This window comes from Eretmochelys imbricata, chromosome 16, assembly GCF_965152235.1.
Source record: "Eretmochelys imbricata isolate rEreImb1 chromosome 16, rEreImb1.hap1, whole genome shotgun sequence".
NCBI classification, from domain to species: domain Eukaryota; kingdom Metazoa; phylum Chordata; order Testudines; family Cheloniidae; genus Eretmochelys; species Eretmochelys imbricata.
In genome coordinates this window covers 21910490-21937262 of record NC_135587.1, presented here as the reverse complement: position 1 = coordinate 21937262, position 26773 = coordinate 21910490, and the positions used below count along the sequence as shown (strand labels likewise).

Here is a 26773-nt window from a genome sequence, read left to right as displayed (position 1 = left end):
CTGTAATACTCATGATTTAGATTAGACGACTAAACAGCAGAATGAAAAAGGTAAGAAATGAGCAAGCAGAATCTGAAATGTGTTGTGAAATATTAGAGAGGAGGCAAGACCCAAGGGAACAACTGCAGATTTAAAGGGAAGCAGAAAGTAGAGTTTGTAAGCCAAATTCTGTTCTTAACTACACTGGTGTGAATCTAGGAGTTCACTGAAGTTTCTCTGAAATTTCCACTGGTGCAACAGAGTGGAATTTAGTGTTAGGAAATGCAGCCATGCAAGTTATGAGAACACAGCCATGATCTGGTATGGAGCCAGATAACTGGAATGCTGGGGATGGGAGACAGGATTTTAAAAATTGTACTTTATACTCCCTATCCAAGGCTTGTGGTTTTCTGGCAATAACACACATGCTGTCATGTGCATTTGCAAGTTCTAGTAATTAGATTTAGTCCTGGTGCGCACTAAATATTTAGAACTGTGTATCTGAATATTTTAAAAGGTCTTTTTCAGACTTAAGTAATTTTACTCATGTCTTAATATTAGCTATTAAGTTGTTGATGAATCTTGTCAAAGTCTCAGGAAATCTTCAGTGGTAAAAGCAGATCTATCTTGAATTCTAAACAGCACCTCCTGGTTGTTCTGAACAGGGATACATTTTCTATGCAAGGTATTTATAACTGTTCAGATAAACAGCTTGAAAAGATGTTTCACTGTCACTTCTGCAAACTCTTCAAGATTCAGCTTAAATGCTCTTTTGTACCCTTCTATGGTAAGAGTCCTCAGGGCACCATAATTAATACCCTATGGTGCTTCTTCACCAATACACACAACTGCATTATTTCCACTGGCTTTAGTGGTGGAAGCAAGGCATGATTACAAAAGGCTACGTCAAGAGATTAGCCCCAACACTAGGGCAGACATAACAACACTGGTAATTTAGATGCACCTGCATTAGAGACTGTAGCATGTAGGTACTGGGTGGTACTCTTTTAAATATTTTAAGAGTCCTCTAATGGTCCTCAACATCTTCTGTGTTTAACAGCCTCCAGAACCCTCCCGGAGCAGCAGTGTATTTAGGTATCCAGACCTTACATGTTGCATATAGTTACCAAACATCGTTATTTGGAGCCCACTGTGTCCCCGTGGTTTCCTTCATATTACATTTGTTGTGTAAAGAGTAAAAGACAGACAAGACATACTCGTGGGTCCGGACGAAATTCTCTTTTCCTGCGGATCTTCTTGAATATTTCCGTCAGCTCATCCTTGGGCTCTTCCCCACCAGCTTCCAAACTAGGACCAGCAATTGCTCCAGCAGAGGAAGCACCCACTTCAGAGGCAGCTTCTAATGAGGTTTGACCTGGAAGCGGTGCGTCAACCGTGGGGTCATCTGCGTGTTCTATCAACCACTCCATTGCTTGCGTCACTGACATACTGAGACACAAAGTTAACGGAAACGATTATGGGGAGTCATCAAAGCTCAACAGGTATGTTCTACTCTGCAGCTCAGAGCGAGCCTCTGAGCCAAGCTAGACAGACTCCCACTAGCTTAACAGTAAAAAGAAAAGGAGTACTTGTGGCACCTTAGAGACTAACCAATTTATTTGAGCATGAGCTTTCGTGAGCTATAGCTCACTTCATCGGTGTTGACACTGTGGCTCCAGCAGAGACACTGGCTAGCCACCTGAGCTCAGATCAGGGGATCAGTTGGGCTTGAGAGCCCAAGCTGCAACGTCTACGCTCAAGCCGATGGAGTCTGGGAGGCTTACTCCCAGCTGCAGGGTAGACAGACGTCAGTGAGTAAATCATCATCTCACACAGGTTTGGCTTTTGTTCCTAGGACTTTCATCATCACTAGCTAGTTTGTATCAGAGGTCACGAAATACAAATTTGCTTCCTTTAAGCTTTCTTTGTGCTTGGTTATAAAATAACTTTGGTGCAACATCTCAGACTTGATGTTCCTGAAATACCACAGACACCACAAACTGATTTCTCCTGAGCTAATAGTGAAAAGAGAGGAGAGGTGGAGATAGAGGAAAGCCAAGGTTCAAGATGAGCTGAACTAGCAATCTAGCATTTTTAAACAGGCTTTTGAGGGCATCGCCTGCTCTCCAGAACCTCAGCTTCATTTCAACATAGAAAGTCACTCTTCCCCTTACAAGTCAGAAGAAACTCTCACTTTGCAATTTTTGGGTGAATTAACAATGTGATGTCTGCCCAAGTTTCCACGGAACCTGAAACCATAGTCCAGAGAGGTGAACTGCCCCTGTTCATCTCTCTGGAGTGTTAATTCAGATACCCAGTGACTATCATTGAAAATGTCAACATTGGGAACTGTTTCACTGTCAATCAAAGCATGAAAATAAGGAGAGGAACAAGCACATCACATGTACACAATTTATCATGAGTGACAGCTCATTTTGGTACGAGGACTGGATGCTGCTTGGGTGAGCATCACCCCTTCTTTCCCCCACACTTATCCTTGGAGCCCAAAAGAGCATCTGAGCCCCACCAAGCAGCGCCTATGAGCATTTGAACTCCACTGAAAAGACGCCAAACTCAAGAAGATCACTGTGATAATATTTTGAACCTCTGCATAATCTGCTGTGTCATGTCATTTTGGTATCTGACGTAGGTGAAGCTTGGGATAGTAACAGCATATCACTCCCCGATTTGTGCCCTGGGGAAAGCAGAGAAAGGAAAAATCCAGAGATGGGATTGGCATAACCACACAAGTAATTTTATAACCAAAGAAGAAAAGAACAGCCCTTGATATCACTGTTTGGATGTGGGGACAGAAATGAATAATTTAAAATGGTTTTAGAAGTCAGTGTGAAACGTTTCTTCTGCAGTTTAAGGATTGGGTCTGTTTTTCTTTTCTTTTTTTAAATTGAGAGCGTGAATTTAATACTCATGAATGATGCCAAATATACAGACCTCCATTTATTCTCAGAACAAGTCCAGCACAGTCAGCAGCAGAGTAAGGTTCTCTCACTTGACACCCTCTTTGCCCCCGGATGGACCTCTACCCTGAGCAGGGTTGTTCCCTGTGCTAGTGCTTTGTATCATCTTGGTTTAGGTGCTCCAAGAGGCGGTTTACAGCAAATGCATTATTATCCAAATAATTATGTGCACCAATTATCTCAGTAATTAGCAATCCTGTATGCTGGGTGCTGCGTATACTCACTGGTTTAAACGAAGGGCTTTGACAGCTCGGCTCTCTGGAAACCCCATTTCTGTAAGCTGGCGCAGGGCTATTTCATCCACTCTGTCTTCCTCATCCTCATCCAACATGGCTACAGACAAAAAAACAAATTCAGGTTAGTATTTCAAGCCAAAATAAGTCCCTGCTCCATCTGGAAAGATATCTGCTAAGTTTGAATCCTTAGTCTTCCCTTTCCCACCCTAACAAATCAGAAGGGGAGAGAGAAAAACCTATAAAGTCTTTTAGTTCAACCCCATTAGCTCAGCTAACGCTGGATTGTTCCCAGGGCTTTGTCAAGAACAGTGTTCAACATCTCAAATGATGGGGCGTGGGTTTCCTCACTACCCTTAACATTCTATTCCACTCGGGACTGAGCTTTCAAGCATTTAGACATGAGCAGTCCTTACGCAAACAAGCAGTGCTGCAGACTTCTATGAAACACATTAAAGAATTATTTGAGAGAGAGAGAGAGAGAGAGAACACTGGTGGGATCAGGCCCTAATAAATCCCAGAGTCAGGAAGTTTTCCATTATATTCACCCTACTTTTTCCCTTTTCTCCATTTAATCCTAACTCTTAGGGTAGGTCTACACAAAAAAAAGGGTTTTCTTAATTTGAGTTAAAATAGCCCAGAAGACATGGCAACTTAGGTTAGCAGTTTGAGTTCAACCCTACGGTCCCCTATAGCCTTTACCTCTAGCTGCTAACCCAAGTTAAAAGACAAGTTACCGAGTCTTCACTGCTATTTAACCCCAGTAAGCTAACGCAGGTTAGCCAACTGGAGTTAAGAACATACTTTTGTTTTTGTTTTTTTGCAGTGTAGACATACCTTTTAGTGCCCTACACCCTAAACCATTCCTCACCATCCCTAGAGCTGCAGTTTGAGTGAAGTTTTCCAGTAGTTATACTAGGAATAATTTTACATTTACATGGTACCTCTCATCCCAAAGTGCTTTTCAAACAAAAACCAATACATCAGGGATGAAATCCTCCCCAATTCAATTCAATGAGAATTCTGCTATTGACTTCAATGGGATCTGGGTTTCAGCCCAGGAATGCTTCCCCTGACACTGAAGTGTACACACATGGAGTGGAAGTTAACAGCTTTTTTATAGCCTATAGCAACCCTATGCAATCAATGACAAATACTAAACCCAACTGAAACCAAATGGTGTGTTAAGGAGGTCAAATGTTATTTAAGTGGAATCTGGCAAGACATCATGGCCTATGACCCCTGTTCTTGTGAAAAATGCCATAAGGTCTCTAGTGATCATGAGTTGTCAAGACCTTGGCTATGGTTATGGCTCATTGAAAATATGCCACATCCTGCTGCTCTGTGTCCCCTAAAGTATGGGTAGGGCCCTACCAAACTCTCAGTCCATTTTGGTCAATTTCACAATCATAGGTTTTTAAAAAATCGTACATTTCACAGTTTCAGATATTTAAATCTGAAACTTCACAGTGTTATAACCGGGGGCCCCCACCCAAAAGGGGGGCCACAGGGGGGTCAGGGTGTTGCCACCCTTACTTGTGCGCTACTGCTGGGGTGGCGCTGCCTTCAGGGCTGGGCTCACAGCCAGCAGCCGTGGAGCTACCTGCAGCAGGGGGCAGTTCCCAGAGATGGGTCTGACCCGGTCCCGGGAGCAGTCCCTGCAGGGGAAGAGGAAATCCCGTCCCCCCCCAGCATCTGGAGACCAGCACATGGTAAGAGGCCCCAACCCTGTCCCTCCTCTACACTAGCCAGATTTCACAGTCCAGGACATGGTTTTCCACAGCTGTTAATTTGGTAGGGTCCTAAATATAGGACAGGCATATTTTAAAAAATAAGCCATCAAATTGAGACCTGATTAGTCAGAGGGAAGAGTGTTACCTACTGAATATCCAACAGCACTTCCTTCCTCTGCACCTGGGTATTCCTCAGAAGAGTCCCACTGATATATTGACCCATCCCACCTCTGCTTAGCTTGGGAGAGATGACGGAATCACAGAACAAGGTGCGTATGGCTACAAGCCTTTTGTAATAGGATGAATAAACATTTTTGGTACTTCTTGACAAGACTAGTCAAAACAAGGATCCACAAAACACATTAGGGACATGTTCTTACCATTTGCCTTCTTAAATAGTTCAACTGCATCCGGGTTCAGTGCCAGCAATTTCTGCGCAACTTCTATAAGTGAAACTAAGATCTTCCGGAGCTCTGTCTGGAACTGCAAGAAAGGAAACTGTCAAAACATTTAGATAGGAAGCTACCAATAGCCATCTTCACTTAATACATCTATTGTTAGAGAGTCTGTACGCTATGCCCTTGCCCCCTGTAGAGGAAGTTGCTTTATTATGGCTTTGCTTTCACTGCGTTTAGCCTGTTTCCCGTGGAGTGCTATATAGAGCAAGAATTGACATGCAGAAAGGGTTGTTTATTTCTTCCACTGCTTTTAGTCCCATAAGAAAATGACACTAGCTGAGAAAGCTTATTTCTTAATGGAAACGTGCCCAACCCTGTAAGGAGCTTTGTGTGGGCAGACAGAAGTCAGTGGGCCTCTGGTCAGATGCTGTGGAGTTCCTTTCAGGACTGTTTCTATTAAGGGATGAGTTTTCTTGGCTAGTGTCATTTTCTTCCTACGACCAGCTTCTTCTGAGACTTGTCATACCCATGTGTCATGGCTTCCCTTCCTTCATCTGGAAACATTTTTACTATATACCATATACAACAGGGCAAGCTGCTCACTAAACGTATTAAGTTTTCCATGCTTCATTTTAATTAATAGTAAGTGCTAGGAACATTTAACTTTTTTTAAAAAAAGAAAAATTTTCAATATTTTATTTATTGATTATTTAATAGCATATACTATGCACGTAGGGCTTTTCTACTTCATGCACATGGCAGCATCAAACCTGAAGAAGGAAATCACACTATTGAACACACATTGAACACATACTCACAAGGTCCTTCAGCATTTTGAAAGCTGTACAGTGCTGGGGCAGTTTTAAACTTTGAAAATAGAGCCAAGAGGAAAACTAACTGCCTCAAACTCAATGTATAATCAAAAATTTTATGCAAACAAAATGCAGTCACACTTTATAAACGGAACCGTAACATAAAGGGTTAAGAAATGATCAGATGTATTAAGTATCTTAGGTGCTATAACCATATCAGCATGAGGCATTATAGATGGTTATAAGCAACCCACTGACCTGTTAGTCTAACATTTGATTAACTCATTTATTAAAACTTCTAATAAGTATTCATTAATCCTTTATAAACGGAACCTTAATGTAACCCAGAATGCAGTACAAACTTGGAATTAAAAAAGTTTATTTTCTGTGGAGAACAGTTTATAATCACACTGGTCTTTTAATTAAGATCTTTATTAGAACCATGCAGGTAGCCACTAAGACAAAAGATCAGGTACTTTTTTAAAAAAAACTCCTTTGGGGAAAAACATGGAACGAACTGGGTAAATATTTGTACAGGTATAGGGCAGTTTCACTATTACCACCATGTATGAGAATACCCTAAAACCAGGGAACGAAGATCATATTTCTCTTTAAAAACAAAAAAACCCACATTCCCCTGCAGTATTTCCAATCAAACTTCGCACTGCTGTGCTAGTGCATTAGAACCTGAAAGTGACTAGGCTGCATCATTCCGTGAGAAATGCAAGAAGTAAAACACAGCATAAACAGGGAAAAACCCTAATTTGATTCTTAAAATTCAGTTTTAAATTATCTGCGTTACTGGTATATTAAGCACACCCCCCACCCCCACCCCCAAAAATATTATTTTTCACATGAGACATGAACCATAGATTTTCACTTATTTCAAAAGAAATAAGCAATAGGCCCAAGTTTCAGCGAAGTCTTCAAGACAAGATGAACTAACCTATGGATGTGGCAGAGAAGGGTTAAATCAGGGAGGAAATCTAGATTTAGCACGTAAATTAAAGGAGATAAAAAGCACCATACTTACATCCCTCATGTTGTGGTGGGCCACAGTGCGATCTACATTGCGAGAGGGCAGATTTGCTGTTGCTTTGATAATAGCATCCTTATCGGGAGCTTTCTGTTCCTGCTTCCTCTAACCAAGAAAAGGAAGCATGATCAGATTTTACAGTTTGTTATCCACTGAAATACAGTAATAAAAATTATGCTATAGCTGACTGATTTCATATTCTCTTGTAGGCAAGCAAGCGATGTAAGGTAACTTGTGACTAGGGGAATTGACTAGCAGTGCAATTGGTTAATAGCACCAATACTTTGTAATCACAGGGCCAAATCAGACCTGCGGTGTCACATATTTTTCATAAAAATAAATCAGTTTTCCCACATTCTTCACAGGGCCACATAGTGCTTTTCATTTAACTATCCCCATTTTGCAGATGGGGAAATGGAGGCACAGAGAGGGGGAACTGACTCAAAGGTCACACAGTGTTGGGAAATAGAAACCAGGAGTCTCCATTCCCAGTCCCATGCTCCAACCACTATGATATGTTTGTGACTTTATCTGATGAAAATATGACCATATAGATCATTGTTGCAACCACTGTTATATATTTCCAGAAAATCTTGTACAAAAGGTTGTCAACTGAGGTGTCTATGAAAAGGTTATGATTTGCTGGTTATGATTATCCTGTCTGAATGTATCATTTTTCCATTTGAATTATAAGTATCGGCTCTAGACTTGGATTTCAAATGTTTGCTCCTGGGGTAACGCCCACAAGGTAGCTAACCAGCACATCTTGGAGGGACTATTCAAATTAAATGGCCCATCAAAAGAACATTTAATTGACAATGGATCATGGGAGACGCCCATCTACACTTAATGGAATTTCCTGCTGTGACTGGGCGACATGCCTGGGCATGGGATTTGCCCATGTGACTCCGAACTCCATCTTGTTGCTGTAATTTTCCACAGTAAGAACAATGGGATGTCCTCCACATGGGGGGGGGAGGGGGGAGACTATAAAAGGCCCTGGAAACACCTCAATTTGATCTTCAATCCTGCTTCTTACCTCTGGAGGAACTTTGCTACAAACTGAAGCTCTGAACAAAGGACTGAATGACCCATCCAAGCTGTGGATGTATTCCAGAGACTTGACTTAAGCCAGCCGTTTATTCCATCACTGCTACAAGCCTGAACCATGAACTCTGCAATTACTGTACATATTTGATTATTTTAACCAATTTTAACTCTCACCTTTCTTTCTATTTATAAACTGTCAGATTTTAAATTCTAAGGGATTGGCATCAGCGTGATTTTTGGGTAAGATCTAAGCTATATATTGACCTGGGTGTGTGGCTGGTCCTTTGGGATCAGAAGAACCTTTCATTTGATGAGACTGGTTGTAAAGAACCACTAATCTCTGAATCCAGTGTTTTTGGTGGCGATATAAGAACTGGAATGCCCAAGGAAACTGCTTTTAATGACTTCTTGTTAGCCAGTGTGGTGAAACAGGAGTTTACTTTTGTGGCTGGTTTGTGATATCTTATGAAAGAATAACCACCAGTTTTGGGTTATGTTTGCCCTATTTCTCAGCAGTTTGTTCTGAATTTGGCATCCTCATTTGTGGCCCACTGAGGCACGGTTACAGTGGCATAGTTGGAAGGATAGGCTAACTCAGTGACATCCCAGCACATCAGGTGACACCCCAAAGGGCCCAAACCTGTCACAGTGTTCCTTCCCTGTAGGGTACTCTCTTCAAATGCATCTGTTTTCTGTTCAAAATTAGTAGGGAGACGTGAGTTGTGTCAACACCTTATGTGCCATTTAATACTGAAAGCGCTCCATTGTTTGTAAATACAGCGTGGGGAAATACAGTGCCCTGGAGTAGCTCCAAATTTTCAACATACAGTCCAAAAATGGAAGGCTTGAAGCCCAAAGACACAGATGCACAGAGGACATAGTGTGAGGAAGAGTGTGTGACACGCAGCACAGCAAGACCTCAGAAGGGCAGTGCACAGGGAAATACAGATACCTACAGGAAGCAAATGCCAGAAGAGAAAAACAGGTTTGCACATACAAGCAGAGACCGCCAGCAATTCACAAGGACAAGCAAAGGCACAGCTCAGTACATCTGCAGATGATGGCAGCTACTGCACCACCAGGGCAGAAATGTCCTTTTGGAGAGCGTTGACCCACTGTAATAACAATTACACCCCGGGGGGCGGGGGGAGGAGTAACCCACTGTTATCCCAGTTGGAGAAAAAAAACTGAAGTTCTAGCAGGGTCAATGCTTGTGCCCCAGGGTATGTCTACACTGGGGCTGGGAGCCAGTCCTCCAGCTCGAGCCGACAGACTTGGGTTAGTGGTGCTTGCGCTAATGCGCTAAAAATAGTTGTGTGGATTTTACCCCCTAGATCTGAGCTCCCTGCTGGTGCTGTAACATCCCCACAGCTATTTTGGCTGGCTCCCAGCTCCAGTGTAGACAAACTCCTGGTTACAGAGACCAAGTAGAGCTAAAGACAGAAATTAGAGCAATTAGACAACTTTCTAAAGGGCAGATCTATCTGAAGGCACAACATGGCACAACTTAAAATAATAGATTTATTCTGTTATTAGACATTCAAAGATCAACCTTACAGCATTTCCACAGAGCGTATCTATCCTGTTTGAGTCAAACATTATTGTTAATTTTCAGTCCTAATGCTTATGGTATTCTCTGGGAAGTTTCAAAGGAACATGAATCCTCCTGAAATTAATTTATTTAATCTTTAATTAACTTGATGCATTTGCCTCCATAAATAACTAGTGAACACCCACAGCTACGCTTTTCCAAGTTGTTAATAAAAGGGGGGAAATGCAGACTAGAAAAACCTACAAATCTTCTGAACTCACTTTTTCCTCTGCTGATACTTCTGCCATTTTGGGAGGTGGAGGGGGAGCTCGCTTCTTTACCAACAACAAGACATCTAGAAAGAGAAGATACTGGAATATGTTAGAAGTAACATGCAATGGGTCACTGTCGGGCAATTCAGAACCCAAAATTTACAAACTGTAAAATGAAGGATGTTAGTTTTGGGCTAATTGCTCCTGTATACCCCCTGCATGGTCCCTCAAGGACATCCACTGAGAGCTTCCAGCTCCCAGATGCACCTCTCTTGAGCAGAGACCTGTATTTCTCTCCCTGCCGACTGGGGTTTTAAGGCTGCACAGCCCCGCACCATCCACTGTGATGACCCAGCAAGCCAGTTTGCCGGACAGACTTTGCCAGCAGCCCATGTGTTGCTTTCTCTCCTCGAGGGCCATGAACAGCATAACCCCAGCAGTTACAAGGTACTGCTCAGCTCTTTCTGAGCTAGCACCTTTATTCTTGAAGTAAAAGCATTACAGAGTAAACAAAAAAAACCCCAATGAAATTTCCTATATGCATGCAAAAAGCTTACCAGAGGTCACCCATCAGTCTTATGGGGCCAAAATCTTCCCAACCCTTCCACAAGGGTTGGGGGCCCCTGGACAGAAGGTCCTGTCCATTTGCTGGATCAGAAAGAAGGCCTGAATCAGTTTAAATGCAGCTTTTTTATGCCCCAAACCCTTCCTTTGTTGGTCTCTGGAAAATCCACTTTGCACCGGTATATACCGGCCATCCCAGAGAGTGGCACATTTCCAAAGGTGTTTCACTTAAGTCACCCCTTACTATTTTCGGTTCCTGGAGGAGCTGTGATAACCCTCCCCACTGGAGTTGCATACAATCCCTGCCCCACAGTGATAAATACAATACAGTCCCCAGAGATATTGCATGTGATTGCAACATCAGTTACATCAGAAATTGTAAAATGAAGGTTTTAATAGAAATGGGGTTTTGTTTGCATTCTTTGCACTGTTTCAGGGATTTTCCAGATTTAACTGTTTTTGGATCTAAACATTCCCCTTCTCTGTTTGCAACTCATGCACTCCAGCATTATGCTAGTGCAAGCAATTCAACTGCTGTATCTCTATATTAGGACATAAAAGTAAAAAAAACAAACTGACAATAAAGTACTGGACAAAGTTAAACTGACTGGTCTATGGGTGAGGCGGAGTGACATACAAAGAGTAAATAAAATGCTGAAAAGTTAGATTTGAACAATCCTTTCAGTCGTAATCATTTGAGATATTGCTTGGAAATGGCTTATTTTAATATGTACAGTTAAAAAGTTAGACCTTTGCAGCCAAATTTTGACATCAGTTAAACAATGGATTGATCCTGGATTTACAGTTCTAATAAAATTCAGAACATGGCTCATCATTAGTTATACTCTGTCTACATGTTAAACCCGCTTATCCCTAGTTCTGCTCCCCGCCTCCCCCCTGCCCCAGGAAAGGAGCTCCTTGTGGGCCCCAAGTCCCCTAAAATGGATTGTGCTGTTTGCAAAAGTGACAACAATTGCTCCAACACAATAAGAATCCTGTAGCAATGTGTTCCCTGCCAAACCAGAGGCTGGAAAGAAAACCTAGAGCCAAACCACCTACGGTGTTCTTTACACTGGGGATTTGTCCTAATTGTAGCCATGAGTTGCCAGCCACCTGTATAGCTGCACCAGTGCAAACCCCTAGTATATGCATGTAAAGCCACTACCTGCAGTAGTGAAGCTTACCCCTACTTGAAACCAAGGTGCAAATGGCAGCTTAAAGCAGCTCTCTCCGCTTAGACTAGGTGTCTGCACTGGTGACTGCCCAGCAATGCCTATAACTGGAGGAAATCTTCTGGGCAGATAAAGGTAAGTCTGAAAGATCTCAGGACGCATCACATGCTTTCCCTTTAGGCTTTTCATACTAATATTTTGCACTTACAAAGCACCTTTTCTTTCAAAGGTCTCAAAGCACTTTACATCCATTGGCTTAATTAAGTCTCCAGTACCCCTGTGACATAGGTCATTAATATAACAATTTACAGGAGGGGGAATGGGGAGACAAAGATGTTGAGGCCTAAATTAATGGGCATTTCTGAAAATTTAAATGCCCAATATGAATAGAATCCAGTTACCTGGCTACTCTAACCTTTAGACCGTCCTTTGTTTCACACTAAGCCTTTTTGCATTTTAATTCTACAGGCTAAATGCACACTTGGCGCAATTCCATTATAGCCAGCAGAGTTATACTAGGTATCCATTCTGATCTAAATCTGCAAAGCACAGCATAAGTGTACAGAGCTATAAAACTGAAACGGTGAAACAAAAACTTCAGAAAGCAACATAAGCCCACGATTTGACTTAGAGACCTGATCTGATAAAGGTGGTTTCTTTCCTTTTTTTTTTTAAATCTATTATTTTTATTTACTTATAGCCAAATATTAGGGCTGTCGATTAATCGCACTTAACTCACACGATTAACTCAAAAAAATCACAATTACAAAAATTAATCGCGATTAATCGCAGTTTTAATTGGGCTGTTAAACAATAGAATACCAATTGAAATTTATTATATATTTTGAATGTTTTCTGCATTTTTGTATATATTGTATTCTGGGTTGTAACTGAAATCAAAGTGTATATTATTTTTTATCAAATATTTGCACTGTAAAAAATGATAAAAGAAATAGTACTTTTCAATTCAACCCATACAAATACTGTAGTGCAGTCTCTTTCTCATGAAAGTGCAACTTACAAACGTAGCGTTTTTTTGTTACGTAACTGCACTCAAACACAAAACAGTGTAAAACTTCAGAGCCTACAAGTCCACTCAGTCCTACCTCTTGTTCAGCCAATCGCTAAGACAAACAAGTTTGTTTACATTTACAGAATATAATACTTCCCTCTTCTTATTTACAATGTCACCAGAAAGTGAGAACAGGCATTTGCATGGCACTTTTGTAGCCAGCATTTCAAGGTATTTACATGCCAGATATGCTAAAGATTGGTATGCCCCTTCATGCTTTGGCCACCATTCCAGAGGACATGCTTCCACGCTGATGACGCTTGTTAAAAAAATAATGCGTTAATTAAATGTGACTGAACTCCTTGGGGGGAAATTGTACGTCCCCTGCTCTGTGTTTTACCCGCATTCTGCCATATATTTCATGTTATAGCAGTCTCGGATGATGACCCAGCACATCTTGTTCGTTTTAAGAACACTTTCACTGCAGATCTGACAAAACACAAAGGTGGTACCAATGTAAGACTTCAAAATATAGCTACAGCACTCGACCAAAGGTTTAAGAATCTGAAATGCCTTCCAAAATCTGAGAGGGATAAGGTGTGGAGTATGTTTTCAGAGCTTTTAAAAGAAAAATGCTCTGATGCGGAAACTACAGAATCCGAACCAGCAAAAGAGAAAACCAACCTTCTGCTGGTGGCATCTGACTTAGATAATGAAAATGAACATGCGTTGGTCCACACTACTTGGGATTGTTATCAAGCAGAACCCATCATCACCATGGACGTATATCCCCTGGAATGGTGGTTGAAGCATGAAGGGACAAATGAATCTTTAGCACATCTGGCATGTAAATATCTTGCGATACCGGCTACAACAGTGCCATGTGAACGCCTGTACTCACTTTCAGGTGACATTGTAAACAAGAAGCGGGCAGCATTATCTCCTGCAAATGTAAACAAACCTGTTTGTCTGAGCAACTAGCTGAACAAGAAGTAGGACTGAGTGGACTTGCAGGCACTAAAATTTTACATTGTTTTATATTTGAATGCAGGTTTTTTGGTACCTAATTCTACATTTGTAAGTTCAACTTTCGTGATAAAGAGACTGCACTACAGTACTTGTATTAGGTGAATTGAAAAATACTATTTTTTTTTTTTTTACAGGGCAAATGCTTGTAATCAAAAATATAAAGTGAGCACTGTACACTTTGTATTCTGTGCTGTAATTGAAATCAATATATCTGAAAATGCAGAAAATATACAAACATGTTAAAAATTGGTATTCTATTATTGTTTAACAGCATGATCAAGCAAAATTAATAGCGCGATTAATCGCTTTACAGCCCTACCAAATATCCAAAAGCCAAGTAAAAATAAAAGAATGCATGGGGTGCTATTAGGCCTAATGGCCTAATTTGTATTTACCATCCTCAAACACAATTGCAAAGGGTAAAAGCTGTATGAACCTATTAGACATATCAGCTTATAACTGTAGTTCCTTTTTTTGTTTGTGTTAAAACAGATTTACAAAATAAAAAAATCATTTAATCTACTGGCTCAACTACGGTGTGTATAATTCATGTTTATTTCTTTAAAAAAAGAACACACAATGTTGCAGCAAGCAACAAAAACATATTTGATAGTCTAAACACTTTCTATTTCCTGTACCTTTTAGCCATTTTATCAGTGCCCTTGTATCAGAATCCAGAATAGGCGTTAAGGTCACAGCTTGGCATGCACCTCACAATTAAATACAGTCTCATGTTACTAGGCTCACAGGCTACGATTGCATGAATGAGGTTTAATCATAAAGCTCTCCTACCTTTATCTTGAATGTTTTCCTCCAAGACTGTTTTCGTATCTGTCAGGACCTTCTCTGAAGTAGCGTGGATCAATTTATGATGCGTTATGCTTTTTGGATCCTCTAAGCTCCCAGGTACACACTAGAGAAAGTGATAAATACTAAGCATCAGAGGACAAGAATAATAAGCCTACTGCATAAATCACTATACCTCGTCTTAAAGGGAGTTGCCACATTTGAACTGTGCCAGCATTTATGAATCTCTTAATAGCTTAAGTAATAGACAGTATGCCAGAGGCTAATGTGCTGAGTATAATATGCACTAAAAAAATGGAGATTTGAGTCATGGTGTAACAGTACTCACTGTGGTAGTGAACAAGAAAATGGGTTTTTTTCCACATAGCCAAGTGCCCCGGCTGAGAGGGGAAAATATCCAAAAGGAGGATTTCAGATTTATCATAGTGATGCTTTTAAAATTAAAAGCTGGCAAAAAGCAATATCTAGGTTCCTGCTGACTGACTGACGCTCTAAACAATTTTTTTGAAACAGCTAACTTCAAAGACCAAACCCTGCAGCCCTTTCACGTATGGATAGTCCTTTGGAAGTCAGTAGGCTACTCATGTAATAGCTACATGATCAGGTCTCAAAAAACTGAAAAATGTCAGATAGAAATATTTGGTAAGACATAATATTTTATTATGACAATTTATTTAATATGGTGATCTGGAAAACATGGGAATGAGGGACCATTAATTTAACACTATCGGCGTGGGTTAATTTTGTTTCTCTCTCTTTAAAAAGTGACAAATTAGTCCAAAAACCCTTAAGACTTTTCAAATGAAATATATAAGACCAATGCTAAAATACTGCTTTAAAGTCATAGGCCTCTCAACTGGAATTGCTAGCATTTGATTAGGTCTGCCTTCCTAATGTCCAGACTCAGAGTTTCTATGGATTTTTTAAAAAAATATGTACTGCTGAGAAAAATAGGTTTGAGCGTAAATAATGTACTATGTTCATTTCAGTCTGAGCACCTCAGGAGCAGTCACAGTTCGAGAGACTATTCCACGCTGAGTAGGCTGCAACTGGACTATTTTGTCCACATCCTTCCTGAAATGAGGCACCCAGATTGGACACATTGGAGAAAGTCCAGGGACGCGCAACAAAAATAATTAAAGGTCTAGAAAACATGACCTATGAGAGAAGATTGAAAAAACTAGGTTTGTTTAGTCTGGAGAAGAGAAGACTGAGAGGGGACATGATCACTGTTTTCAAGTACGTAAAAGGTTGCTACACGGAGGAAGAAGAAAAATTGTTCTCCTTAACCTCTGAGGATAGGACAAGAAGCAATGGGCTTAAATTGCAGCAAGGGAGATTTAGGTTGGACATTAGGAAAAACCTCTTAACTGTCAGAATGGTTAAGTACTGGAATAAATTGCCCAGGGAGGTTGTGGAATCTCCATCCTTGGAGATTTTTAAGAGCAAGTTATACAAACACCTGTCAAGGATGGTCTAGATCAGTGGTTCTCAAAGCCCGTCCGCCGCTTGTTCAGGGAAAGCCCCTGGCGCACCGGACCAGTTTGTTTACCTGCCACGTCCGCAGGTTCAGCTGATCGCGGCTCCCACTGGCCGCGGTTCGCCGCTCCAGGCCAATGGGGGCTGTGGGAAGGGCGGCCAGCATGTCCCTTGACCCGCGCCGCTTCCTGCGGCCCCCATTGACCTGGAGCGGCAAACCACAGCCAGTGGGAGCCGCGATCAGCCAAACCTGCGGACGTAGCAGGTAAACAAACCGGTCCAGTGCGCCAGGGGCTTTCCCTGAACAAGCAGCAGACCAGCTTTGAGAACCACTGGTCTAGACAATACTTAGTTTTGCCATGAGTGCAGGGGACTGGACTAGATGATCTCTCAAGGTCCCTTCCAGTCCTATGTTTCTATGGGTTGGGGTGATGCAGATGGTTTGCAATTTTTCTATCACTAATAAAAGCAAACATATTTCCTAATTCTACAGATAGAACGGATTTGCTAAGAAAACTGCTTTAAAGCCGAACCAACAATTTCACTTTTAATAGGTGACATTTGTGATCAGCTACCTCCGGAAGAATTGGAGGTGAGGACAGTAGCAGTTAATGAAGATCTGCATTCAGTGAGCCAGCTTCTGATCTCAAGTACATCAATATAACTCCATGTAGACTGGATTTACACTGGTGTAAGAGCAGAGTCTAACACCAGTGCTCAGGGGTGAAATCTCTGGGCACTAGGGCCAATATACAGACAAAAGGGAGACTTGGGGAAAAGACTGACAGCTCAGACAGTAGCAATTAGGCCTTCAAGTTAAAAGGCTAAAGAAAACTAATACTGAGCTTTTAAAGCATTCTTGCAATACTGAAGGTTGCAATGCCGCTATCAGGCATCTCCTTCACAAGGAGTGCTAAATGCACATGCCTTCTCCCTAATCTAGCAATCACTATTTCCTCATGCAGTATCATATGTAGTGATACTTTGCACTTCTATTGCACCTGTCAGAGGATCTCACAGCACTTACAAACACTAAGCACAATAAGAACTCCCTGTTGTACAGAAGAACACACAAATAGTAGAAGGAATTTCTGTGTCTTGCCCGAGGTCACTCAATGGAATCAACAACAGAGTTAGCCTCAAGAATCCCTTGTGTCTGTAAGCCAATAGACTGAACAGTGTTTTCTGTAGCTTTTCTTCTTGATCTGAGAAATATTCACAGTAAATCTCATGTTTCTCCTAGTATTCTATGTCTAGGAATGCACCAACCATTATAAACAGAAGTAGGGTACCGGAGCATTTGAAGATATTTTTGCAGCATGTGTCACTGCATTCTCATTAGGAAACGGGAATCTCAAAACCCCTGGGCTTCCCATAGAAATGTTGTCAGAAGTTAGATTACAACAGTGCTCAGCAATGAACAGCGTATTTACAAAGCCCGACACAAAACCAGGGATTCTCCTCTTTCTCGGAAAAAAAATCTGATTAGAATATTGAAAACTGTTCCGTAGCACCAAGTATATAAACTAAGACTATGCATCAGGCCCACAGCAGGTGTAAATTGGCAAAATTCCACTGAAGTCAACGGCGCTCTGCTGATCTACACCAGCTGAGGATCTGGCCCTTTTTGTCCAGGTATCAAAGAAAGACTGCACAGGATTAAGCTTTTGGTAAGCTCAGCAAATGTAAGCATCTAGCCTCTGAATGTACGCACCCCAGTGGAACTTTAGAAAAGGAGCCTGGCGTTTCACCCTGCTTGGCTATTTTAGCATTGCGACACAAAATACGAATCCATCCACAGCTTGAACTGGCTCATCTTCACGCGAGAATGGTTCAGTGACCCAGAGCGATAGACTCCCAGAACAACATTACATCAGTGCATCTAGAGGCTTCTCATTTATTCCAGGGGAAATAGGGAATATAACAGTTGAAATGTTAGAAAGGGAGAAACTAAAATCACTGAAGCCACAAGACTGAATGCATCCGATGAAGTGAGCTGTAGCTCATGAAAGCTTATGCTCAAATAAATTTGTTAGTCTCTAAAGTGCCACAAGTACTCCTTTTCTTTTTTGCGAATACAGACTAACACGGCTGCTACTCTAAAGACTGATAAAGTCACTCATCTCACCCAGGCAGCACACTGAGGACAAGCAAAACACTTAACAACAACCTTGAGCAAGACCTTACAAAGTTGTTCACAAAAATGAAAAGAGAGCTTTCTGAATGAGATTATTTTCAATATACATTTTTAACTAAGCATTTTTAGTCTGTTCTTTGCAAGTGTCTTTCACCTCTAGAAGAAGGCATTTACCATCGACTGCAATGGGTTTTTTGTAAACATTAGTATTAATCTAACTCAGGGTCTTTAGAGTGCTTTCAGAATCCATGATCTCTCTACCTGCCCTGCATTCAGTGTGGTCATTAGAGAGCTCAACTGTTTGTTCCTTTACTTATACATCAAAATGCACCAGTTTTCACCAAAAGTCTTCAGCTCCCGATTTTAAATTATTTCTGAACACCTAACACATCAACAGGGCTGCAGTGAGATTGTTTTAGCTTTGCATACCCGTGACTTACAACTAGTCCTTCAGCATGTTAACTGCTGATCTAAAGCCAAAGACTGCATTAGAATCTAGGATCAAACAGAAACTCCTAAAATTGATCTAACGAGGTACCCAAAATGCATGAGAAGAAACCATCAGTGGTGCGTTTGAACTCTAGACACCATAGGGATGCTAGTTTCACAAATCCTTGGATTAAGGCTCTTCTGTGAAAGAACATGGGGCTGATGACCAGGACCAGCTCCAGGCACCAGCAAAGCAAGCACGTGCTTGGGGCGGCATTCCAGCCACCCTTCTCTTTTTTTCCTTGGGCAGTTATGCTCTTGGAGCGGCAAAAAACCTAGAGCTGGCCCTGCTGATAACTCTAGGGGAAATAGCTTAGATTAAACTACAGAGCTTTGCAACTATTGGTATCATACTGGCATCTTGGTAGGAATCTAAGGGCTGCAGTTAAATTTTTGTTTAAAGTATGCAAAATCATGGGTACACAACACTAATATTTGCTTGCACTGCTATCTTCCTTGGTAGACAAGAAGCTATCGTTGGGAGTTTGTGTGTTTTTGCTTTCAATACATTTTTCTTTGAAATTCTTTTTTGCTTTTCTAGTTACAGCAAGAGTGTGGGTTATTAAAATTTGCACTACACACCTACAATCGGACTCCAGGGCCATCTGGTTGCAGTGTGCCATTGTCTCTTATCACACCACTAAACATATGGTGGACAAAGATTGAACATCCAGCCAGACCACCTTAAGGATTTAGCTAGAGGCTGATCTGGGAGGTGCTTGACCTGCAAGTAGGCTACAACCCTTTGGGATCTGTCACAATGATGAAGATACTGTATTTTCTGTAGAGTCACCTCTTCAAAGTGACAAATCCCCCATGTTAGACTCATGTACCCTCCTCTTTGCTTAACAATTGAGCATTGGAATTATTCCAAAATGTCTCCATCAACCACAGTGTCATTTCCTGAACCGCCAATTGCTAAAGTGCAATGTAATTATGCCCACTTGTGTGTGGTTGAACAGACTGTTAAAAAAAAATCTCTTTAAAAACTGCCAGTTTCAAAACCAGAACTGGGCAAATTTGGGTCCTGATATTGCGAGGTGTCGTGTGCAGGTAGACCATGGCACCAAGCCCCACTGAAGTTTGTGGGGATCCACACAGCGGCAGGCATCTTCCCACACAGAGCAGCTTGTACGACTGGGGCCTTGGGTCACAGATAACTGGGGAAAAATGCTTCCCTTTTGTAGGCACAAACACTTGCAACAGACATCCCTCCAAGTGGAAAGCTAATTAGGGATAAAGAGCTTGCCACTGGATCAGAGTGCAGAATTAGTTAGGAAAAGACATCAGGATACTTAGTGACAACTTTGGAGCTCAGTGACCTTTTGGAAGCTACTGGAGGGGAAAAGGGGTGAGAAATGGAACACCTCCTTTCCTTATCCAAAGTAGGACTATGTAGTGAATGTTACTTTCTACTACTCACAGCAATAGTGATTGCAGGGGCTTTGGGGAACAGATTAATTAGCATCACATTAGAGGTGGCTGCATTAGTTATCTGAAGGTGCTACCAAGATTCATTACAATATGCTTGTGATCACTAGACACGATTTTCCCATTTCCATTTTTCCTCTTCATGAGGTTATATATTATCCATAATGGCTATGCAAATCCACACCATTACCACTAAGAAGCAGACAGAATGAGATCAACCACCACTGCCTGCCTAGTTATTAATTGTCTTCTGCCCTGACTCACATTACCTACAAGCACTTCTTCAATTAGGCTTCCTGAAAATTAAAGGTCTTTCAGATCTGCACTTATGCATGCAATCATTGTACTACTCTGCCTTGGCAATCCTCACACCACTCTTGTGCATAATCACGCAGTTGGGCTGAATAAGGATAGCAACATGATAATTCTCCATGAGCTCTGCAGGATGTGGTAGTCCCACACCTATTCTATAATGCAGAGGCCTAATTTTGCCCAACCAACGGTTGCACTGGTCATCAAGTTGGAATATTGCATGCTGAGACCTATAGCTTCCAGGGGCTCTGTATTTTAAAATAAACAGCGAGGGGACCCATTATAAAAAATTTGTGTACTACATTTAGCTTACTGGCCACCCTTACTGAAACAGAATCACTACACATCTAAGAGACAAACCCCTTCACTTAAAGTTATGTAAGCAACAGAAAGCGTAAACATAATTATAGGCTCCTGCTATAACTACTTGCTCTCATATATCTATATGTAAAATCTATACACACACACACACAATTACTAAGACACAAAACTTCACATTTCAACAACACTTTGAAGAGGAAAAGTGCTTTGCAAGGCAATATCCTTTACTCCTCCGAGAAACAGGCAAGAACTGCCCCCCCGCCCACCCCCTTTTCAGTTACACAGCCATTTAGCGTCAGAGTCAAGATTAGAACTCAGGAGTTCCTGGCTCAGACAACTAGAACACGCTGTCTTGGCCCAGGAATTGCATCTTCTGGGGCAAACCATGGTAAGTGTCTCATGTACGGAGATCCTATACGTTATTGTATTTGTCACATTTTATTGAAAAATAGAACAGTTATTACAAGCTTAGAATTGCAGTCCAATAGACCCTCCAACAAACTGACTCATTTACTTGGTGAACAGATCCAAAGCCTGTCACCAACAAGACATGTATGGTAAATAAGCAAACTAGAATGAAGAAACCCCCTGTGTTTCAGCCACATTGCTACAATGACACCTTTACATATTCTCTCTTCAGTGCAATCAGTTTCCTAGAGGGCAAAGGACTGTGAGACATGTGAAAGTCTTAATCAATTGAAGGCAAGGAGAACATGAAACCCACAACAATACTGCACCTATTAAGCAGTAGTGATGTAGTAAGTAGTAATCTTCCGACAAGTACTGCCCCACTGCCAACTTCAAAGAATTTGTAGTTATTACCCCTGTTCTTTATGTTTGTTCTGAAAACACAGAAAACCAAGGAACAAAAAAACATTGCAGTCGCTTGTAGGGAATCATCCAAAACCACTTCAGCAATTTCTCACAAGCTGTATCTGCCAACTCACACAATACTGTGAGTATAAGAGCTAGAAATATGTAGTCTAGGGGTCCCATGAATCCAAACTCCTGTCATTAAAGATTGCAGAGCAATTCCCATATTAATCCCGTTTCCCCCCCATGAACTCGTAACTTTCTGAAGCAGGTATTCATCTCATAGGCTGAAATGCACCATGCCTCAATTTTTGTGGGACAATTCCAGACACAGCAAAGGAAGGAGTCGGGAGGGAAAACAACTCTCTATTTTTCCACAGCACCTTTGGGGGGGGGGGGGAGGGAGGAGAGGAGACATATGAATTCTGAAATATTTAGTACCCACTGCAGTATCTACCTGAGCCAGCAGGCTCAGAGGTCAAATAGCGCACGACGCCTCCAGACTGCAATGGCACCCCCTAGGCACGTAATCGTTACACCCCACCCCCAAGGACATGCAACAACTCGCTCCAGTCAAAGGGAACTGACCGCAGGCCCCCCCCCCCCCCCGAAATGGCGTCAAGGGAACTTTTCTTGTGTGGGGTGGGGGAAAGAGGCAGAGGGCACTAGGGACCCCGCGCCCCCCGGCCCGCCCCAGGCTGGCTACAGACAGCGCGGGAGGGGGTGGACGGTACAGCTGCCCCCCCCCGCACACTCGGGGCCTATCGCCAATGCTCTGCAGCCCCCCCCGACAGCCTGCAGGGGGTCTGTAAATAGCCAGGGGCCTCGGGGGGGGGGAGGGGAGAGCGGGCCGGAGGGGGGGCGGGGGCCGGCCTCACTGACGTGTTTCAAGCACCGCTCCTTGAGCTTCTCCACCGTCGTGTCCTCGGGCACCTCCTCCAGCCACTCCGCGCCCTCCGCGGAGCAGACATGGAGCCTCAGCACCCGCCCGGCGAAGAGCTTCTCCTCCTGCACGAACATCGCGCCCGGCCGCCCTCACCAGCCCGCGGCCATGGCGGCTGCCCCCGCTGCGGCCGGCTGCCCGGGGCGCGGGCCCGGCCCCTCGCTCGGCGCCTCCCGCACGCCCCAGGCTCCGGCGGCAGCTCCTGTCACCGCCGCCGTGCGTGCGCTCGCAGTCGCGGCCGGGGGCTCCCGTAACCGCCCAGCGCCGGAAGTGAGGGAGGGGCTGCACGGCATGCTGGGGCTTGTAGTTTTCTTCGCCCTCAGCGCCCTTGCCGGAGGATGACACGGCTCCGGAAGCGGGAGACGCACTGCATGCTGGGACATGTAGTTTTCTCCGCCCTCCCGTCCTGCCACAGCCCCGGAAGTGCGGGCCCAGGGGCCTGTCGGGAGCTGTAGGTTTCCCCCTCTACCTCCCTCTCCAGTTGCCAACCCTCCAGGAATGAAAGATTATTTTTAGTTAAAGATTCTGTCATGTGATGAAACCGCGGGGAATATGCCCAACTAAAACTGGGAACCCTACACCAGAAGGGAGCCCAGTGCACTCTGGGAGCTGTAGTTTTTTACCTGGGGCGGGCAGGGAGGCGGGAAGCCTCCTGGTTTCTGATGGGAGTTGGAGCCCGCACCCGCAGAAGGGCATGGCGCACTGTAAACTTGCAGTCCCGGGGCATGGTGGGGGTTGTACTCTCCTCAAACAACGTGCCTTGTGGGAATTGCACACCCTCTCTCTGAATACAAAGGGCTGCCAAGTGAATTGCCAGTGCATGGTGGAATTTGTAGTCCCGGACAGAAAATTAAGTGGGCCAAATGCATTATGGGAGTAGTAGGCCCTATTGGAAAAAAATAACACTTAAGAGCATTATGGGCATTGTAGTCTTAGCCCCGAAAAAAAGCCCAAGTGCATTGTGGGAGTAGTAGTCTCTGTTAGAAAAACAAACCACAAGTGCATTATGGGAGAATGCATCTGATGAAGTGAGCTACAGATCACCAAAGCTTATGCTCAAATAAATTGGTTAGTCGCTTAGGTGCCACAAGTCCTCCTTTTCTTTTTGCAAATACAGACTAACAGGGCTGCTACTCTGAAACCTGTCATTATGGGAATTGTAGTCCTGGTTCGGAAACAACCCACTGTACTCTATCTATTCTAGCTCTCTCTGCGTTTTTTCTCTCACAACTACAAAACATCTCACAGGCATCCGCCCTACCACTAATGGGCTGGGTTCAAAGCCGGGACCTAGGTGTCAGACACTCAGCCCTTTGCGTCTTCTAGTCTCCCTCTTGTTGATGTAGGAACAAAAGAGAAGATGTCATTTTAGGAGAATTGTACTTGACAATGTTTTGTAATGAAGGTGATAAACGAATTTATGTACTTTCAGAACAAATAATTTAACCTGTTTGTGCCTCTGTTTCCCCCTCTGTAGAATGGACAGACAGAGAGGAAAGGTAGTTCAGTAGCTAGGGCTCTAGCCTGAGACTTTGGAGGGTACGATTGAATTCCCTGCTCCATCATGTACTTTGTTTGTGATCCAGGCAGCTCACTTAGTCTCTTTGTGCTTCTGGTCCTCACCTGCAAATAGAACAATACTTCCAAGCCTCACAGGGCTGTTGTAAGGACTGAGGCACTAAGATATACACACTAAGATATTACAGTAATGGGGGTGTAAAGGTACCTTATGTAGACACAATATTTATTGTCCTTTCTGAAGGATGGAGGATGTTGTGATCTGTGGATTATGTATAGCAGTTAGATGTTATAAATGTACAAACACCACCCTTCCTTTTTATTACTCAATTACCATATATTTTCTGAAGTTTTGGTTCTTACAGACTCCCAGAACAAAATAACCTGTACTTAGGTAATGAGCTCAATATAAATGCCTGGATAGGCAGATAGATAATGGATTAGATAAACAAAAAATAACATTTTCCAGATGATGAAAAAATTATGCTAAATTGAGCTAAATTATGCTCTAAACACATCTAAGCAGTTTTAAGGAACTACATGGATAAATAATAAATAAACCTTGAAAATAAATAAATAAATAAATAAATACACCTTGAAAAAATGTTACCTTAAATCAATTGACACCAGACCAATTTAAGAAGAAAAGACAATTAGAAACACATGTAGGTTATTAAATGAAAAAATAAAAAGATGAGGAGTATAAGACAAACGTAGGAAAAGTCCAGTCAATTATTTCCTTTTGAAATTATTGTTAATTATACCTTACATTTGCACTATGATATTCCCAGAGATGGGCAAAAGACTTTCAAAGTAGCTTTGAAACACTGTGAAATACTAAAAAGGAGTACTTGTGGCACCTTAGCGACTAAGCACGAAAGCTTATGCTCAAATAAAGTGGTTAGTCTCTAAGGTGCCACAAGTCCTCCTTTTCTTTTTGCGAATACAGACTAACACGGCTGTTACTCTGAAACCTGTGAAATACTGGATATTATTTTTGTGTTCTTCCATTTCTGTAGGCACATCGGTTTCCTGTTTTAAAAAACCCTTATGTATAGGTAACTAGGTATTTTATGAACATTTGGGCACCTATTTCTACAAACCCCCTAGAAGTTGTGGGACTTTACAGGAAGTTTTCAATTTGGCCATTGGGGGGAGACAATAAACTGTATTTAGGATTTTTTGAAAAGGAAGGAAGGATTACTGGAAATATAAAGTGTGGTTGACAGGCAGATGAAGCTTTCTGGAAAAAATAAATCCAACCATGCCTAGTGGTTCGGTGGGTTCATGCATTGAACGTTTATTTCTCAAGGTGAGGAGTCTGGTCAAAATTTGTCAATGATTTTGAAAGGCCCATTGTATCGCCCCAGTTGTACACATGCACATGGCTACTGGCTGTGGTGCACCCCATTTCCGATTGCACACCAAACCTGTACCAGTTCTTTCAGCTCGCCTGATGAAATGCACTAAGAGCTAGGGATTTTATTATTCATCATTATTAATTATTTCTTTTGAAGACAATTTTGCTACAATCAGCCTGCCCCACCATGTCCCCGAGAGTCAGAATATATACCTAGTAGGGTGAAGGTTATTGTAGCAAAAATCAGAGTGCTAAACAAGTGGTGTATATTTAGGATGATATGGTCTTGTCTTGAAAAGATTATGGCCAAAGCAGTCCTTACACTGTTTTTATTCCATCTTCACTCTGCCTGACTCCCATCTCAAGATCATCATCATAAATAAATACAATTATAAAAAAAATAATACATGCAGCACTTACATAGTACCTTTTTCCATGGTAGAATCTTGAAGTGTCTAACGTAGTGCATCATCGTGCAATGTACGTATCCTATCTGCTGTAATTTGGAGATGTTCAATTTTATGAAGTTTTAAATTTTGTGAACTCCTCAGTCCCCAATTAGTTCATAAAATAGGGGTTCTACTGTATTCTATATCACATGCATAATGAAAATATGTGGGTAAATTTATAGAAATTAAAATAAAAGTGATTGGCAACCAAAATTAACTAGTTGTTTGTTCCTCACTACTGTCATGGCCTTCAAGACAATAAATACCCACCCAGCTATTAGCCCTAGTCACAAAGTCAAATTAAACAAATGCATCTTGTACCAACCTAAAGCCTCTGAGATCTCGGCTTAACAGACCACAAGAGGGAGCAAATTTCTCTTTGATGATCCCCTGCCACCTACCATCAACTCTGGGGAGAGACTGCAAGAGCCTTCCAGCTGATGGAAGATTGTCTTCTCATAAAAAAGACCATTGCTTTACCTTATAAGCTATTTGAATGTCCTGCTGGTTTTCCCTTCACATCTGTTGACAGGGATCCCCTCCATTATTAATGGAATAACAAAAGGGAACTAAAATTAAAAGAAAGGAAGGGCTGTGACATTGCAGTATTATATCCCTCTTCCCATACCCAGGCTAACCGCCCTTCACTCATGATGCCCTTGGCTGACAGTTCCAGAAATCCTTTCTCATTAGAGATTATCTCTGCTCATCGATACAAGTCAAATAACCAAATAATAATAGACACAAAAGCACTTTGTGGTTTTGCTTGTGGTTCAGCCTGGTGCTTTTACCTGGGCAGTTCTTAGCAGAAGGGGCTCATGTATATGTTCTTTTTAGGGGTGAGAGGAGGAGGCGGGGGGAGTTGTAGTTTTATGTATGTCTCACTGCCTCCTCTCCAAGGTGCTGAAACACATG

At 42.3% G+C, this 26773-nt stretch overlaps 1 protein-coding gene across 2 annotated transcripts in view; it reads right to left on the bottom strand.

The window, feature by feature from the left end:
• UBAC1 (UBA domain containing 1) overlaps positions 1-22776 on the bottom strand; it is a 54236-nt gene extending 31460 nt beyond the window's left edge. Inside the window, exons 1-7 of one of the 2 annotated variants that reach the window (XM_077835851.1) lie at positions 22471-22776; positions 14592-14712; positions 10032-10105; positions 7167-7274; positions 5304-5406; positions 3182-3290; positions 1197-1428 (exon numbers count right to left, since the gene is read on the bottom strand). In XM_077835851.1, coding sequence (XP_077691977.1) covers positions 1197-1428; positions 3182-3290; positions 5304-5406; positions 7167-7274; positions 10032-10105; positions 14592-14712; positions 22471-22608 — 885 coding nt within the window. In that variant the 5' untranslated portion in view covers positions 22609-22776. The remainder of the gene's footprint in view (positions 1-1196; positions 1429-3181; positions 3291-5303; positions 5407-7166; positions 7275-10031; positions 10106-14591; positions 14713-22470) is intronic. The other variant, XM_077835850.1, reaches the window with a different exon arrangement.
• Between the last annotated feature and the right edge of the window lie 3997 nt (positions 22777-26773).